Source organism: Rhea americana, unplaced genomic scaffold, assembly GCF_003343005.1.
Source record: "Rhea americana isolate MKP2758 unplaced genomic scaffold, rheAme1 scaffold_27, whole genome shotgun sequence".
NCBI lineage: Eukaryota > Metazoa > Chordata > Aves > Rheiformes > Rheidae > Rhea > Rhea americana.
In genome coordinates, this window is record NW_028186390.1 from 5,899,813 (window position 1) to 5,919,020 (window position 19,208).

The window sequence follows — 19,208 nt, forward strand, 5'->3', positions numbered from 1 at the left end:
GGCGAGCCGGGGCGCGGCGGCGGCGGCGGCGGGGGGAGCCGGGAGCCAGCCGCCGGCCGCGCCGCCGCCCACGCCGCACAAGAGGATGAAGAAGCGCAAGGAGCTGAACGCCCTCATCGGCCTCGCCGCCGACRGCCGCAGGAAGAAGCCCGCCAAGAAGGGCTCGGGCCACCGGCTGCTGCGCACCGAGCCGCCCGCCTCCGACTCCGAGTCGAGCTCCGAGGAGGACGAGTTCGCGGCGCCCGGGGCGCGGGGCCGCTTCGCCCGGTGAGCGCGGCCGGGGCGCCGCTGTCGCCGCGAGCGCCGAGTAACGTGCTTCGGCCCGGGAGAAGCTTCCCGGTTCAGGGACTGCGGCGTTAATGGCCCTCGGAGGACGGCTGGGAGCGGGCGTGCGGCCGGGGCGGTCGGGCTTTCGCGGGGTGCGGTGGTGGGAAGGGACGGGCCGTAGCGTCGGGGCAGTGCGCTCTCTTCAAGCCGCCTTCCAGGCTCTCGGGCCGATGTTCCGGTTTGCGTTAGCAGAATAGGAAACCTTAGTAAGAGAAACCTGACAGCTGCTCTCAGATATGCTGGCTGTTTTTCCCGAGGGTGGGCTGTACAGAGAGTAGTAGTTCTATTTTCGCGATATAGACTTACTTATTCTTGGCAAAACTCTTTATTAGACTTTGTCAGCCAAAGTGTGTGTGCTGTTCCTTAGTTAGACTGACTAGCGTTTAAAACAAAACTTTTGCAGATACTATTGAATATTCACAAACCACTATTTTTGTTTTACCCAGGGGAGAATATCTACGATGCTGCAAATTCTGTTATCCATTATGTGCTTTTGTCATTCTTGCTGCTTGTGTGGTCGCTTGTGTTGGCTTAGTCTGGATGCAGGTAGCTCTCAAAGAAGATCTGGATGCAATAAAGGAAAAGTTTCGAACTAGTAAGTATAAATGTAACTATAACATTTCAGTTTTGCTTTGGGCATTATGAAGAGCTTTAGTTGCCTRTGTGTTTATTCAGATAGTGGAAATACTAAGCAGACAAAGTACTCCTGACTTGGAGTTCTTTGAAACAAAATTGCTTGGAGGCTGGGAGAATCTAAAGCAAGTATCAGATGTGCTTGCCTGCCTGTACTTCCTGAGGAGGAGTAAGAACACTAGGGTAGGTGGACCTGTGATTACTTGTATGTAATTCCTGACTTCGGGCTTGGGAATGCCATCTTCCAAAGGGAGCTACTACTTGAAAAAGTACTAGTYGTTCGTTAAAAGCAGCCTACAGAATTTTGCTGCTTCACTGTAAACTATTGCTGTGTTATTAACTTTAAAAACTTCCAATGCGTGCCCACAGATAGTTGTAATTTGAATACTGTTTCTATGCATATTCCTAATGTGTGTAGTCTTACTAGCATCGATCCGTTTTTCAGTTTTGTGTAATGTGTTGTATATGATACGAAGTGTAGAATTTAYGTGAAACATTCTGCTTGTTGGTCTCAGATTTTCTCTGTGCATGTTAAATTTCAATACCGTAACTGTCACTGTAGTGCTGAAGTATAACAAACAGTAAAATTTGCATGTAACGTGCACTTGGTTCTCTGTGCTTCACCTCTGGAGAGATGATGTTTCAGTGTGCCTTATTTTAGTAATATTTAAAATGCTGTATGTTGAAAAATGCAAGGGTAAACTGAAGAGGTGTCTAAATAGAGCAGAAAGTAGTGAGGCCTAGGAATTCACTCTCTACCCACTTCAAGAAGGTCAACTAGTTACATTTTTCCCAAGGAGCATCATTGTTGACTGCAGCTTTTGTCCTGTAGGTTCATCTTAGAATTTTTGTGATCAGAACTTGGAAAAAAAAACCCTTAAAAATATGATCAGAGCCCTTGAAATTGATATTTAAAATCATGAGGAAGCTAGGACTGAAGATGAGAAGACTTGATTTGCTTGTGATAGAATGCAATGTTGAGGAAGTATGTTTAGATGTTCTTTACTGTTGGTGTCTAGGGTGTCCTGTTAAGGTACGTAGTGTTGCTGAGAGACGATGAGTAACTGGTAGCTAATCTGTCTGCCAAGGCAGAATCTTCTTGCTGATTAGAAKTGAGAAAAAGCATTGCTGGTAGATGTGCTTTTACGTGCAGTAATACCAAACTCTTGAAGTCTGGAGTCTACCAGTTCTGGAAGATGCCTTCGGCTACAAGCACTCCATTGTGCTTCTGACCATACTGAACAGCTCTGCTCTGCAGTAACAGTTTCTGCCTTGTTCTGGACAAGCTAGCTGTTGGTCTTCATGGACCTGTCTACTTAAAGCAATAGTATGTACTGGCAGTAAGGGTTTTGCATGATGACATTAGTTGGCTTTGGTGTAGTTAAGTTGCATCATTCCTGTTCTACACAGACCTCTTTGTTAAAGCAGTTGTTCACTTTGAGCTTACTGTCCAGCAGTTACAAATGGCCTGTCTTCTCCTTAAGAACGGTGATAGAAAAACAGTGAATTTAATCCTTCAGATAATGATGAAATAGTCCCATATTTCCTTGTCACTGTAATAGCAGTGCCTGGAAGCCGAGCTGGAACTGCATTGAGACATACCAGTAAACAAAACAAGAAAAAAAAAAAAAACAAACCCATACAACGAGAATAACCTGGTTCCAAAATATAACCTCCTGCTTAAGGGAAGCAGATGGGTGGAGGGGGAAATTAAGGCACCCTGATCAGTCTGTCCTATGGCAGGTTTGGAAAAAAAAAATTCCTCTTAATCTTCATCTAAAGCCTTTGAATCATAAAAATAGTTTACCTTGTCAGTATTTCTTTGTGTTCTGCTATGCTTAGAACAAATCAAGTATGGTATGAGAGCTTTTTCTTTTTTAAAGGAAGACTTACTTGCATCTGTAGTAAAGGGGGRAATACTATTTGGTGTTTCCAATCAGTTTTTAGTAGTATTGCTCAGAAAGCATTTTGTAATGAACTTTCCAAGTACAGTAGGAAACTCTAAGTAGGTTACTGAAATGCACAATGAGAGTGGCCTAATGAAAGATGTTTTGTGTACAAGGCTCTGGAATCTGAGGAGAAGCCATCAGATTCAGTGTGAACTGCTTGTGTAGAAGGTACACAAATACAAAATAAGCTCTCAGTCTGTTTTGGATAAAATGCAYCTTGTTAACAGTTTTTTCAAGGTTGTCCTTTGACAGAAGTGTTTGAATTTTGAGCTATAATACCTGGAAATGCTTTACAGAACTTGCTTAATTAAAGAAAAAGTGAAATGTGGTTTTGAAGATGCATATTTCTAGATATGTCTATTTGGACATCCATTTCACAGGCCTAAACCACTCCTAAAGGTATTCCCTTGGGTTCCTATGGGTTTTTCTATGAGTTACACATGGTACATTGTGCAGGCAGCTGCCAGATGTGTATCATGTTGCTGCTGTTGGTGCTCTGGGGTCTGAAAAACRGCAGTATGTTCTGGAGCATTCCAGTGTTGCATCGTAGGTTGGAGTTGCAGATTTTGGAGAATCCTTTCATCTCCATCTCAAAACCTTTACTGAGTGATTTCCTCCCAAACCCTGGGGTTTAGGATTGCCTAATAGCACTTGCAACTACATAGTTTTGTTGCTGCTGACCTGGAAGAGCTGTATTGCTGAGGCTTGCTTGAATTGTTTTGAGCTACCTATTTACCACTTTCATAGTATTAACTGACTTTATTTCCAAGGGACTTGTTTATTGATTTGTTTTACCAACAAGTGTTAGTGCGTAAGCTTGCACAGTGTTTCTGAGAGTAAGTCAGTTGTCTTTGTCACATGGAAGAACTGTAATCACCCTAATCTGTTTGGAATTCACTTCATGGTCAGCAASCCCTTTGTAGGCTTGAAAAGGGCATAAAGGTTCACTTCACATGCTGCCTTTGCCCTGGTACTGTTGGCAGTTCTTATTTATAATTCCATTACTGTTTCATGTCCGTCGGTGGAAGTAATGCGGAAAAACTGCACTAAATAGCCACTGAGGGTTACCAGAGTGATTACTATCATGCATAACTTTCAAAGTGATAGATTTAGTACAGTCTCTACAAATATTAATGCTTCTTAGACCAAAAAAGAGGTGCTGTTCCGGTCGTCTTCAGAATAGGCAGTAGGCTGTTGTTGTCATCTTTGACTGTTATAGATATGTAGATGTTGCTGCTTGTAAAGTCGATTGCCTCTTCAGCATTGTTTAGCTGGACTTTTCATTTCTTATTTTTTTAGTGGAATCTAATCAAAAGACATCATTCCAGGAAATTCCTAAACTGAATGAAGATTTGCTGCAGAAGCAAAAGCAGCTAGAACAAATTGAGACTGGAGAGCTAGGACTAAATAAAATTTGGATAAATATTACAGAGATCAATAAACAGGTGAGAGGAATCAGTGTCTGATTTTGAAAAATGCAAAATATTCATTTCAAATTTACTTGTTCATATAAAATGTAAACCTAACACAAAAACTTATGTACTTTTCATTAAAAGTAGTGCCAATTTGTCTAAGGACTTCTGCAAACATAAGCTAAACTTTTTTTTCGAATTTAAAATGTGGTTTTTAGTCTCACTATTAACAAAACAAAACAAAAAAAGTAGAACATTTGGTTGCACTGGAGCCTGACTGCAAAGAGGAGAAATTAAGGAACTRGTGAGAAGGTTTAAGGCAGAATTTAAAGTTCTTTTACAACTTTAAGTTCTGTACTTTTCTGATATTTGAAATTTCAGCTTTGAGGAGAGTATCTGCAAACATTTCATGAATGTGGAAAGAAGTTGCAGGAGTCAGTGAAAGTTTGTGGTGCTACAAATGAAATACTGATGTCTTGTGTATATGGATTCTCTTAATACATACTCAGAGAATCTGAGTTAGAAGGAAGAGTGTTGGCAGCAGGTTGAGGGAGGTGATCCTTCCCTTCTCTTGGGTCCTGGTGAGGCTACATCTGGAATTCTGGGTCCAGTGCTGGACTCTAGTACAAGAAGGTGGGAGGGCTACTGGAGTGAGCCCAGCGAAGGCTAAGAATATGGTTAAGGGAACATCTGTCGTATGATAAAAGGGTGAGAGCACTGGAATTGTTTTGCTTAGAGAAGAGAAGGCTGGGGAGAGGGGCAGATCTTGTCAATGTGTATAAGCATCTGAAGGGAGGGCATAAAGAAGACGGAGCCCAGTAGTGCCCGGTGACAGGGCAAGGGGGAAACACAGGAAGTTCTGTTGAAGTGTAAGAAAAGACTTTTTTYTACTGTGAGGGTGATTGAGTACTGGAACAAGTTGCCCTGAGAGGCTTTGGAGTCTTGTCTGGCACAGTCCCGGGCAACCTGCAGTAGGTGACCCTACTTGAGCAAARGGTTGCACCAAATGATATCCAAAGGTCCATTCCAACCTCAGCTGGTGTCAATTGTAGCTCTGTCTACTGTGATGGAACTAAGCCACCTAACAAAGCTATTTTCTCAGATGGYGTATTTGTTCATGCTTCAAACAGAACATCCAGCAAGACACTCTTGAAGTCCTTGCCTTGGAGGATAGAAGTTGAGAGCTGCCGACTGTCAGTTGTGTCAGAAGGGAGGGAGGAACAGAGACAAAAAACCCAACAAAACCAACCAACCAAAAAAAACACCCTGCTGAAAAAAAACCTGCTTGGTGTTAGTGCTTTGTGTTAAAATTTTAAGAGTATTTATATGCAAGAGTATTTAACAGTATTTTAGGTGTTTTTAGTACGGGGGTGATTAGGTGCTTAATGGAGTGCATAAGTATATTTGAAAATTTGAACACAGCAATTGTTTTCTTTTGCATGTGACAATATGCACTATCCAGAGATATTTATGTGCTTAGTAGGACTTGCAAAATGTTATTGTTTGCACCTGGATGTTAAAGACACTTGGCACATGGTTCTTGCAGGCCCTCAGTTACTTCAGGGTCTGGTTACAGTCTGAGCCAGCTTTTCTGAGGAACAAAAAATAGTTACTATTTTCTGTGAGTTGTTGAGATGTAATGCTGGGAATTGAGTTCAGCCAATATTCACATGTGGAACTAAAGACTCTACAGGCCAGCTGGTCTGGGTTGGCTTGTTGTTGATCCTTAAGCAAGGATCATGCCTTTCCGCAGCTTGGGAAACAACTATCCCTTCCCCAAASAAAGTGAGTTTTATTCATTCTGCTTCAAGGTTGTCAAATGTGAGAAGAAATGACTCTCCTTCATTTGTTTCAATTACTCATTACTCAAGCTGATTTTAGTGATAGCTTTAGCAATTAATGACCAACTTGTAGCTGTTTATGATTTAATTGACAGCCTCTTGATTGGGATGAACAAATGACCTTAAAGACACTCTGAATAACCTGTGATCTATGTAAAATACTTGACAGAAGTTGAGCTAAGCCATTATACCAAGATTCTTGCTATTCCACTTCTGTAGCAAAGAGTTTGAGTGATCCATGTACTTTATTTGCCCTTCACTCAGCTAGAGAAGTTGCATGGCTTTACTGGCTTTCGCTGAGCAGGTGTAATTGCCAAATACAGAACTCAGTGACTGTTTCCTTCACGTGAAGGCTCTTGCACTTCTTTAAAATCTTTCTTGGGTAACAGCTGTACAAGGAGATGAATGTAAAATGGATACCTTTTTGAAAAGGAAGGGCTTTCACACCTTTTTATGCAGTTTTGGGGAAGGCAAAAATAAATGTGCTCCAGTTGCAAGAGGCAGAACTGATTTCTAATGTCATAGTCTTAAGTAAGACTTCTGACTTAAAAAGTGTTGTGTATGTGTGTGTATATATATGATTTTTTTTCTTGTATCTTCTGTTTTTATGTTACCAGTTAAGTCGTTAGTATTGGGAAAGTCAAGAGTCAGAACTGTTGACTAATTCCAAATATTCCTTTGATTTTAGGTATCACTATTGACCTCAACAGTAAATCATCTCAAAACCAACATCAAATCTGCTTCTGATTTGATTATTCTTCCTGTCACAGTAGAGAAACTCCAGAAGGCAAGTAATGTGAATGGGCTATTCTTAAATGCATTCTGTAGTGCTAAGCTATTGAGGGCAGCGGTAACGAAAGTTCCCTGAAGTTCCTATGCAAAATATTTGCTTCTCTCTCTTTATTTTTATTATTATTTTTTTTTATTGTGGTTCATATATTTTGTATGATCCTACAATAACTTATGGCAGATAGAAAAGTCAAAGACCTTGGTTCTCCCTTTTTGGAGAGGTCTGTGTTTCTGATTGCATTATATTGTCACATCTTCACCCGGGAGCTGATCTTTCTAGTTCCTTTCCTTCAGATCGCTAATCTTCCCAGTAATATATGAAACCCWTGCAGAAAGTCTGTCTGCAATTTAATAATCCTGAATGTAAATAGGTATTATGTTTAGGTTTTGTTTTTTGTTTGTTTTAACAGAAATGGAAACCGTTTGGGTTTTTTGGAAAACATTCTGAACTTGTGCAGTGTAGTCCCATGTTTGACTGAGGTTTTTTTTGAAGAATGTAGAAGTCTAAATTAGGAGTAGCGTGCCTGGAACAGTAATGTAGGAACTTGTTTGGTGTTTAGTATTCAGTGTGTGCACAATAAAGATAATTATAATGTATCTAGGATATAGTACAGTAATCAGAATATCAGTTATGTATGTGTTTTTATATTAACAGTTGTCAGTGTGATGATGATCCTCAAAACTAGAATAGTCTGCATTTTACCATTTCAAAATACTTCAACTGTTCTTTTATTTTTAAGACTAGTCTGTTTTGAACTTTTTCTAAAAATGATTAAAAGCTTTTTGGTCTCTTCTTGCAGAGCATATTTCAATGTAAATTGTAGTACGTTTGTTTTTGATAATCTCTTGAAAGATAGGCCAAATGGGTGACCCAGGCTCACTTATAAAGTGACTTCTGTTAATGGTGTCTTACTGTCTGTCTTACCTGAGACAGACTTTCTWTGTCTGTCTTTGAAAACGCTTTCTTTGTGAAAAAGCTGGCCTCTTTATCTCAGTAGAAAGATGGGCTTGTTAAAACATTTCCAGGTCTACTATGACAGTTATTTAGCAAAAAATATTTGTTGTGCTAATACCTAAAAGCAGTCCAATCCTGTTGGTAGCTTTTATGAATTTCCAGTTATCCTCATTTCCTATTGCTACAAAATTCATATGTATCAACAGGTTAGTTGACATGTATTATGCTAAGTAATTAGTGTGGTTTGGCCAGTCAGACCACTAGGACTTTTTTGGAAAGGAATATGAAGCTCTTTTCTAAATTTCTAATTTACTGTTATGAGCACACTGGATTTTTACAGTGTCATTTCTGAAGCAAGTCTTAAGGTAGTACTTACAGTCCAGAACCTGCATCTACTTTTTATATGTATATACATATATATATGCAAAAGGAACACCTTGGTGTCATTTTTTTTTTGCTGCCTTTAATATAGTATTGTCAAGACAATGCAGTTTTAGGGCCAGTAAGTATCAGCTTACAGTGATCTGCTAAGCAGACTTTATTTTGTGTTGAAATAAATCCATCTTTGGTTACATTTCAGAAAAATCAAAGACTTTGAATATAGCGTTACAAAATTTGAGTTTATTTCAGTCTCTACTGTGGAGCCGAAGTACAGTGTTTCCACTCCTTTCTTGGTGATGTTTTGCTTGTACATTGGAAGGCTGATGTAATGAAAACAGCTGGAATCCTTCCAGGAAGTATATGATGAGTATAGAAAAACTGTTCCAGGGTTTAAATACCACAATTGTAATGGCTTTTAAGTTTCATATTAACCAAAGTAATGAGTTTCAAAGACTCAGGCTTCTTTTTGACCTCTGGCAGTGCATATCCTGCAATGCCTCGCATCACAGGAGAGCATCAGGGGATGTAGATGGTAGCCTGGCTTTTGATAGCTCTGGTGAAAATGTCCTGTTCAACTGTCTATTGCATCCAGCAGTCTTTGCAATTGCCTATCTTTTTKGAAGAATAGGCTGCTACTGTTGGAATTAAATTTGAGTTTTCATAAGCCTCCTTTCCTGCGGATAGTATTCCTGAAAATGCAGAGCTGCCTGCTGGTATTAAAGTCCTGAAGTACTACTGAGAGARTTGCTTTCCCACAGAGGCTTTGACTCAAAATAATAGAAGGTGCTAAAGATGTCCCGAGGTCCCTCAGGGCAGAGGGACTGTATGTTGAATGTGTGTTCAAACCYGCAGAAGAAGGAGCTGGAGGAAGATGTGTGTGTATATCATTTGAATATGCTTTGGGCAGTTACAAAATCACAGAAGATGTCTTGAGAGCTTATGACTATGAGAGGATCATAGGAAGACTGGGTTTTACATGGGYTATTTGTTCTAATGATAGAATGTAGCATGAAAAATGGAGTGAGAAGCATTAGGAGTATGCTGTGTCTCATTACGTGGATGTATATTACTGTGTTTGTGGATGTCCTAACTGACAGAACCTGACTGTGGTAGGTGCTATGTTGTCATCTAATAAAACACCACTGCAGCATTTCAGAATAGTTCCTAAAAGGCAGAAGGGAAGATTCAAATGGGTGAAGACAAGTGAAGGAAGGGTAGTAATCACAGAACATTATGGCTGTAGCTGCTGATTTCATAGGGGATAGAGGCGGCTTTTCTGATTTAAAAAAAAAAAAAAAAAGACAGTAGTTGCTTGAATATCTGATCAACAACCTTTTGGAGAATAGCAATGTCATTTTTAGAGACTATCAAGGCAGGATAAATCGATGTCAGCATCATATATTCAATATAAATACTGCATGCAGAGAGGAAATAAACTGTCCTAATCTCAGGATTTTTTTTTATTAACGAAAATGTTTATATTGCTTTGGGAATAGGAAGCAAATAATTTGTTATCTAGTAAAAAGAAGCTATGTATTTATATTTACACTCATGTACTCACTCACTCTGAAGATGTAAAGTGTGTGTGTTCATTTATTGGCCCTGAGCTGTGATGGGTATAATCTGCAGTTCTTTCTGCAAAGGAAGTTCTGAATATTCTAACTCAATTGCGTATTTATGTAGCAGTCTGCCTACAGCTTCACTAACAAAGCATTATATTTTAGCAGATTGAAACTGTGAAGCAGGACAGTGGAGGAATGCTAACATTTCATATGTACTTTTTTCTTCCAGACCGTAGCAAACATAGGTAGCACGTTAACCAGTGTTTCTCATGATGTTGAAAATATGCAAACAGCAATTGAAGAATACAAGAAATCCATAGAAACACTCCAAAATGATGTGGTAAGAAAATGTGCTAATTTAGGACTGCAGCTTTAAAGTTTATCAGCCTAACTGGAAACAATTTTTAAAATTACCTGAGGTTCTGCCTTGTGCCAAGAATACTTCACAAGTCTGAGTAGGGACTGGTTGGTACATTAATTGCAGCTAATCTCATAATCCAYGCGTGGCATCTGCTATAAGGTATCAAGCACGTATTTTCCTTGAAGTCAAAAATCATTGGTACCTGTTATGCTTCTTTTCATGATGCAAATCTGTTACTTCCCGCTATGCAGATACAGAGTTCTTTGTGATGCAGGGTACTGCTTATGGTAACTGTCCACACTGCCTTAAGGATAGGGGATGGTGAAAGTGTTGAGGTACAGTTTGTGGAACTTCTGGTAGAATTAAGGGTCTGAATGAGGAATTATTGATGATCTTTAACAGAAGCTACTTTCTATATTTTTACTGACCTCTATCACTTACTAAATGGAAATAGAGCCAATAAAGAGAAGTTTTCAGTCAAACCACAATACAGGATTACTCTATTTATGATTTTTATCTGTAWATATGCTTATTAAACATGTTAGACSTTGATTGATTCAGTATGTCCTCAGTGAGTGCTACAAAATGTTGCAGGTATGATGGTATGCATAGTAATGAAGAAATGTGCATCATAATACTTTTAATAAAGGGGAGTACCTAATTTGGGGATTGCTTTTATTTTAAAAAATACTTTAGATCCTAAGTATTTGAAAGAGAAAAATCATTCTTCATTATATTCTTTTTAGTTAAATTATTGCATGCCTGACAAACAAGCTCAGTAGTTATAGCAAAATAACCTTAGCTATGATCTGCCTGGTCTTAAAAGCTTAGTATTTTTTTACAGATATTTAGTACATAACTTTCTGCTCCTTCCATTAGAAGGAATTAAAGCAGATGCCTTCAGTTCCCTCCATTGTTACACCAAGGACTCAGAGAAATCAGACAGAAGATTGCAAACAGGTATTTTTCCTCCTTGCATAAGGAGTATTGGTAAAAGTACCACTGATATTGAAGCTTTATGTTTTGATACATTGTAGTGTACAAAAGTGTTTCTGCCAAGACGCCAATAATGTCTTGTACTTGATTTGAAGGACAATTTTACTGTAGTTTTTTTGCTTTGTATGTATAAGTATGAAAGTATCCCAGTGTGGAAGTATGTTTTGTGCACATTAACTGAGTAGGAGTAGAAAGACTGAAGTGACTATCAAACAAGTTAGAGGTGTACTTTGCTCATGTAAATTGCAATGTTAAAAGCTTTATATTGAATGGGGTATATGGTAGGTGTTTGCTGATCCGAACAAATCTGGGAGTGGCATGTGTTGAGTCACCCTCAATATAATAAGGCATGGAAAGCAGGTCTTCAAGAAAAAAATGAATGTGTGAGTRGTTGACGGGAATGGAATTGGTGCATTTATTTATATTTAATACAATCAATATTTTCCTCAAAAGTGAATCTCTTAAAAATTGCCCAGTACATGCTTCTTTGGGAAGCAAAATAATTCATGTAGTTACTAACTAAGCTTGACCTGGAAAACTAGATGAATGGACTTTGTGTTCTTTGCTGGCACAGCTAAATTGATTACGTTAGCAGCAAAGAGGTTAGCCCTGAGGAAAATCTCAGTTTCAAACTTTAAAAACTCGAATAACTTTTTGTAAGCTTCCAGTTGGATGATTTCAGCAGTTTCTGTGGGAAGTCAGTCTGAAGTGTACCTTGTTAAACTGGRTCAGTCACTATCTTGTTAACAGCAAGAATGCTGCAGCAGTTAAGAAAAATTGTATGTTCTGGTTTTATATTTCAGGAAAGCCAGTCTCTGCATGCAGCTTTGGAGGAGCTAAATAATACTGTAGTAATGTACCAAAAGTTGAATGACATAAAGCTTCTAAATGTGGATTCAGCCATTGGTAATCTAAGCCAGAGGGTTGCGCTGTTGGAAAGCTCTCTGGTTGATGTGAATAAGCTGGACAAACGAGAGAACTTGTCTACCAGTATGGTAAGTATTTGGTGTCTATGGTTGTCAAGCAAGTAATTTGAATACTTTCCATATGGTACATATGTAGCTTTACAAAGCCTAAGCAAAAGAAAATGTCAAAGTGAAACTTGAGAGGATTAGTATTTCCTTTTAAAAGGCTGGGAGTTGTAAGTAACATTAAATGACTTTCATCAGACATGTTCTTAATCCCTGCAGAAGCTACAGAAAAATGTACAATACACTAACATTTAAGACTTAGGCAGCTGCTTMATGGAACAGGATTCACAAACCTCTTGAACTATGTTTGGGAAAGACGCTTTGGCACATAGGGTGTATRTTAAGCCAAGTGAGGAGTTAGGTGAGCCTTTGGATTGTTCAGCAATGCTTAAGTGCTTGAAGACCATTCAAAAACACTTTTCGATCCTTCCAGTGCTTTCTGTATGCCATATGGAATCAGTCTCTGAACATACATTCTGCACATCTAACAATAAGAAACGTCCTTATGTTGCTATGGTAAACTACATAACCAACCCTTTCACAATATTTTTTCTAGTATGCTTGCTCTTTTTTCCCTACATCATGCTTGCCAAATTTGAAGGAAAAATTTATTGTATAAAATAGTAAGCAAACGAATAAACTCTGCCCTCCATTTTTCCTGTAGGGGAATGATGCAACTACCTCTCTAAATGTGGAAAATGAAGATCAACTCGATAATGAAACTCATTCAGATAAAGAATTGAAGGTAAATTAAGGGGAAAAATACACTGGATTAGTAGATCTTGTCATTGTCTTTATAATCGTTTTAAATGGGAATTAATTGGGGAGCAAACTGTAAGCAGACTAGTCCGGTTCTTCAAGTACAGAGTAGAAGGGCAGCTTGTCCACTCCCTTTTGTGGACAGGAAGTGATTTAAGACAGAAGAAAAGTTGTGATGGGTTAAAGTCCTGTTCTGAGTCTGTGGAATATTGATCCTAGGCTTGCTTGTACAGGATAACATGGCAGAACTGCTGTAATAGCCTTTCAAGCAGCTGAAGGCTTCTTAGGAAGTGCAAACTGTGGCCTGATGAAATGGGGAATTCTGGCAGGCAGCTTTGGGTCCCCATTGTTGTGCTTTCAAGCTAGCCCAACTGTTGTGGGGTTACACTGCAAATGGTGCTTGGGGGGGGTTATTCAGATTTTTTTAAAAACTACATTTTGTGGGGTTTATATTTATCCTTGATGTGTCATGCAGCACACRGGAATGCATGAAAGTGTGAGGGGAAGGAACTGAATGAGAGAGTGCTGCCCAAGTGTGCACAGCCCCTCTTTGTCCTCTGTACCTGTGGCCAGGAGCTAAGGGGCTAACAGCCAGAATTTGACTTACAGAAACTTTGTGCTAGTGGAGCMTAGGAACTGAAAATTACTGTGAACAAGCTTAATTAACTGAATGACCAAGTCTTGGGCTGGGGGTAAGCGCTGTTGGTTGTGAATTGGCTTCTGTATTCTGGAAAGAAGGCAGGTGAATGAACTGGATGCGCTGTCAGTTCTAGGCTTGGATTGATGTGACCACAGAGATATGTCAAGGTCAGAGGACTGTGGGAGTTCTTGGCTCAAACTATAATGTGGACTCTACTCAGAAAATCARCAAAAGAGGTCCAGATACAGAATATGATAGGTTTACTTTGACAGAGGTACAGTAGCTCCTGCATCAATGTATTCAGTGCTGCAGGCGAACGTTCGTAGCAACTATGTTCAATTAATGCATTAAATGTTCATTCCGTGTACATTAATGTTCACAGTTTTATGGATTTTCAGATCTTACTCATTGATATAAGAAATAACTAAATTCTTTAGAATTTGTTCAGCCTTTTCAGGTTGAGGTTCTGATTACGTTGTCATTTTACAAGGAATAAATTCACGTGGTCTATCTTTATGTAGTGGGTTTTTTTWAATCTTGTTGCTCACTTAAAACTTGATCAGCCTAGAAAGAAGAAAGACATTGAAAAATACATACATTTCTAAAATGAACTCTTTCTGATTTACGTGAAGGGTGCTTCTTAAAAAAATATTCTCTACATTTGCAGGAAACAGGAACTAGAGATTCTCAGGTATCAGAACTRAGAGAGAAGCTTCAGCTGATCAGTGCTCTCTCAAGCAAGCCAGAAAATGACAGATCCACTGAGGCATCAAAGAATGGTAAGAATCAAATGTACTAGTAATTCATAAAGCTGAAGATTCACTGTGTAATTCAAAGAATATGTAATGAAGGTGAATAATTCAGAATGTTTTCTTAAATGTATTAATCTTCACCAAATTCTTAAGGTGGTAGCAATGTAGTGGCTCTAAAATAGAATGAAAATAGATTGAAGATGGCTTTTCATGTGCATAGTAGGATTCATATGTCATTACTTTTGTTTAACTAAATGTGTTTGAAGGCATACAGTGATTAAATGCTGAATTGTGAAACTCATGGAATTATTTGGCACAGGCGCTGCGCGCGCACACACACACACACACACACACTGGAAGATACATATATATGTCTCCTAGTACAGCATGAAAGATTAAAGCCATATAACTCAAAAAAGGCTTCTTTCTGTTCTTCATGTTGTTGGTAAAGACTGGGTAACATACTGCTGTATTCTGAAACAATTTTACACTATTCTTATCCCATGCGGTATTATATCTGCAATGCAAAGCCTCTTAATTAGTTTTACTGGCTTATTGTTTCTGTTGACTCTAATTCTGTGGAATCAGTAAGACTAATAGAAATTGTTTTGCAACAGTTGGAAGTAATCCAAGTGCTACAGCAAAGCCCACAGACCTTTCAAAGCTAACTTCAAGGTCAGCTGATGACAACACAGAGAAGAATGGAGAGCTGAGACATCTGTCCTTACCAGGAATATCAAGCRTAAAAGGTTTGTCCTTTCTAGGCTGACCTTTTTTTCCTAAATAATTTGTGTAAATGTTTAAGAGGAGGTAAGTGTAGTGTCTGGAAGTATGGGTAAAAGTACTGCTAAAAGTTGAAAGGCTTGAGAACCATGGACTTGAGAAGGGGGAGAGGAGGAAATGGACACTAGCCTGTAAAAGAAAAGAAAAGCTAGAATTTAAAGAGGAGTGTGCACTAAGGTGAATTTTAAGTGTTTTGAGTATGGAAGTATTGTGCCAAGTGTTAAAACAGAGATTGGAGGAGTAAATCAGAATTAGTGCTGAAGGAAAATGAAGTAGGTGTGGGTGTGTGGTGGTGGCTGCTTCTTTTGATAGAGAACTGCATGGAATGAATCGCTTCTGRATCTTGCTGTTCAGTCTTTTCAGCTACTAAAAGGGCAATGCTTTGCATCAGGAAATGAATAGACACTTTTCCCTTTATATGATCTGCTCCGTTGGTATAGCAACAGTCATTCACAGCTTGCTTTTGTGGAAGACAACTGCATCTTTATGCAKTTAGTGGTTACAGAGTGGGCTATTAGTTGTGGGCTTGAAATAAGGATTTTTTTCCCCCAGAATTACTGTAATTAAATATGAAAATCTTTTTGTTTATGCTTTTTCTCCTAAACTATTACTTGCAGCTTGAGACAACATAGAAGGAAAGCTACATACTTGGGGTACATTATTTAAATATTAGATATTAACACAATGCAGTAAACCTGAAGAGCAACATATAGGATATTTTTGCATACTTCAAAAAATTACTTTTAAGTCATTATTCTCTTTGCAGATCTTCAGAATTTGTTTGAAAAAGCAACTGAAGATGCTGATGGAAAACTATCCTATGAAGATCTTAAAAAGCTACTTGGTTCTACAGTCCAAGAATTGCAGAGCTTTAAGATGTTTGATACAGATGGAGATGAAAAATACTCATTACAAGAACTGAGATTAGCTTTAGGTGTATAGAGTATATATTTAGAAATGTGATATTGATGGATGCTACTGTAGCTAAAAAAACTACAGAACATGAAAAAATTGTCTGCACTTTCCCAGGCTTTTGGAGCTAAATTACTGTACACATTGCCACTTTCATTTGTGTTTGTTAAAAAGAAATTTACTAATTTAATGTAGATAGAACACTATTGGGACTGTGTTAAAATCCAGAAAAATCCCAAACTTACTAGAAATAATTTGCCTGTTGTTTTTTCCTTTCCAAAGGAGGTCTTGTTTTTAATTTAAATGTGTACATACAAAAATAAACCCATGATTTTATATTTCACTGAAATTTGCCTTAAATTAGAGAGCTGCACTTTATGTAGAGCAGAAAGAAATCTGTCTTGTAAAGATGGGCTTTTTTCTGCTTGTAAATATTTGAAATAGAGTAAATTATGCATATTTAAGAAGTTTGTATTGGGCTGTGTTAGTAGTAAACATGTTTATTAGAGAGACTGAACCTAAACTGGGTTGTTGAGAGCTTCAGCAAAAATTCTAATTTTGATTAAAAATATCCATGAATGAGTTTAGACTCAGGCAGAGGAAGGTGGGAGTGGTAAATTATACCCATCTATAGCAGAACTTATTTTTAGAGAGAGAGAGTAAAAGTTTTTATATCACGAGTCTACAGGAGCAATTACCTACCCAGCACTTGGGTTTTCACTTCATCTTTTCTTTTAGCTTTGCTGTATTGCATTCAGATTGCTTTTTTCTTTCTTTTTTTTTTTTGAGATTGAGATAATAATAAAAATATTGGAGAACTTTAACAGATGTTTAAGAGGTAAAAGTCTGCAATGTGATTTGCCGAATGGCACCCAAATAGTTCCCGTATCTGCTGTGCAGGGGTAGGATCAGAGGAGTGCTGTTGATCTTGCTAACTGGTCACTGGAGATCTTTTTAATAGGATGCTGATGCTGCTGATTTTTTCCACTCGTTCTTGGTGTTGCTCTTACGCCCCGAGCAAAGCTCCCTGTTATTTTGTGAACAGGTGAAGGGGCCCACAGCAGGACTTCATGCTGTTTTCTGGGCTGATGTGAATGTGACTGCTTGATATCTAAACCAATGCGTTCTTGTTAATAAAAGGATATAAAAGGCAGGCTAGGAGAGTGCAGTCACATCAGCATTCTCTACTGGTAAATGCTGTGTAAGTGAAGTTTCCATGGCCAGTTAACCGTATCTGCAGAGCATGTAAAACCCAGGGATTCTTCCTGAAACATATATATATATATATATATAAAAGGACTTTTGCAGAAGAGATTCTCTTACAGGTCAGATCAGGGACAAATCTGATGACTTTGCCCGCAAATATCACTGATCTTACTGTGAGTCTTTTGCAAAATTTGTGAATTGAAAGTACTCACCTCACTGAATCATCAGTTTGTATGTAAGTCTGTTCATAATTGTTGAGTTTTATTTAACTTTGGACTGGATGTTTATAGTTTTATAAATAATTGTATACTGGAAGTATAAACCAGTGAAAGATTTTGCAAAATGAAACTTTTATCCATTGCMTAGGCTTCTTTCACTGTTGCTTTTCTATCCTATTTGGATAATGCAGATGTGACCCAGTAAGCAGATGCTTTTGTTGATGTGACATTTTAAAACACAGTATTAAAAAACAAGCAAGCAACCAACCTGGGCTTGAAAAGGACAAGAAGCCAGCGTGTGCTTCTTACCACCTTCCACACACTTTTATACACTTCTGTATGATTCTTTAACCAAATAATAAAACTAGCAATAAAATGTAACCATTATATTATTTGTACATACTGTATCATAGCCATATTCCAAAGTTTGCAAACTTATTTTTGAAAGTTTGATTTGTATGAAATTTAACATATCTTTAAATTTAAAAAGTCTTGTATTGCCATGTAAATCTATTAGTGCTTCTTGTTTTGTTGCAGTGTGCTTTACTTTGGCAAGGCTCTTCAACAGGAAGAGTGAAATTATCAGCTGAGCTCGTTTGGAGAAGGATGCTGTTCCTGACTGGTGTTCTCTATATGTGGCCGAGGAACTGAGCTGGTTTGTAATCGGGCACTAGGACACAGCTGTCCAGTAGTGCTACTTCATTTGCCTGGCAGGTGTGTAGCGGTGTTTCACTGCAACTGCTAATTGCCCTAGTCYGTGCAAATGTAGGGTAGACTTGTGCTGCAGCTTTAACAAAATCAGGTGATCTAAGAGTACAGCAGTAGCTTTTGCTTGACTTAGACAAGCCAGTAGCACTTTGTTGCAASCTTGAAGTGTTGCTCCCCAACCAGCTCCTTTGATTTGTACAAGCTCTGCCGTGTCTCGGGTCACCATCTCCCGTGCTTTCCAAAGCCTTCACGCTGGGTGTTGGACTTCTGCCACTTCTTTTGTATCTCTTCAGCACTGGATGAAAGTCACAGGCATAAAAAACTGGCCTGTCTCGATCTGCTGCCTGTGGCTGTGAGGTGCTGGCGGGCCTCGGGGGGTGAGGCGGTGGGAGCCCCAGGGCCGCCTCACGGGAGGTGAAGCAGGAGGCCACCTGCTCTCGCCTCTGTGCTTCCTCCAGCTGCAGATGAGCTCCTGGGCCCCCAGGGGTTTCTGAGCCCCCTTTAATTGCCTCTGGCTCCTCTGGTGTTGGAGGACAGCCTGTGAGCTTGCCTGCCTGTGCCTGTGGGTGGAAGTGCAGGAGAAAGTGGGTGAGCTGCGACTTTGGAGGGGAAAGGGAAATGTGACGCCCTATCAGAGGGTCTTAAAGGCTGGCAGCTTCCAGGCGGATGCTGTGCCTGGGCTGCTTCTGCTCCCGGCCTCTTTCCTATGGTGCAGAAATTTGGGGACTAAGGGGGTGGCAGCGAGGGAAACCCTCCGGAAGCCGCTTCGCAATGGGAACGGGCAACGGCTCGCTCCCGAGACCTGCTGTTAGGCTGCGCTTTTTGGTTTCACTCTTCACCTTGCACTCCTCGTTTCCTTGAAAGWCTGATTTACCAGTCGGGATTTGTTGTTTTTTCAGTGTACTCCTGTGTGGGGGCCGTTCTGTACGTTCAGTTCGCACCCGGCTGTGCAATGAAACGCCTCTGACCGAAGCTGTACGGGTTTCGGAAATGCGTAGCGGCTTCTTCGACCTGATGAGTGTAACTGTTGGGTTTGTGTTTTTTTTTTTTTTT

The 19,208-nt window shown here is 39.3% G+C and overlaps 2 protein-coding genes across 3 annotated transcripts in view; both read left to right on the forward strand.

Moving 5' to 3' along the window:
- Nucleotides 1-16: 16 nt before the first annotated feature.
- EFCAB14 (EF-hand calcium binding domain 14) lies at nt 17-17,828 on the forward strand. 2 transcript variants are annotated; one of them, XM_085308078.1, is made up of 11 exons: nt 17-267; nt 774-922; nt 4,209-4,354; nt 6,851-6,949; nt 10,079-10,189; nt 11,090-11,170; nt 12,010-12,201; nt 12,842-12,922; nt 14,244-14,355; nt 14,946-15,077; nt 15,878-17,828. In XM_085308078.1, exons 1-11 carry the CDS (start codon nt 86-88, stop codon nt 16,051-16,053), a joined length of 1,461 nt encoding a protein of 486 aa, XP_085164204.1. In that variant the 5' UTR covers nt 17-85; the 3' UTR covers nt 16,054-17,828. The 2 variants fall into 2 exon arrangements, with proteins under 2 accessions (XP_085164204.1, XP_085164205.1); XM_085308079.1 differs by having other exon boundaries at nt 11,093-11,170.
- Nucleotides 17,829-19,145: 1,317 nt separating this feature from the next.
- The window catches only part of ATPAF1 (ATP synthase mitochondrial F1 complex assembly factor 1), a 10,528-nt gene continuing 10,465 nt past the window's right edge, over nt 19,146-19,208 (forward strand). Inside the window, exon 1 of the mRNA XM_085308194.1 lies at nt 19,146-19,175. Coding sequence (XP_085164320.1) covers nt 19,146-19,175 — 30 coding nt within the window. The remainder of the gene's footprint in view (nt 19,176-19,208) is intronic.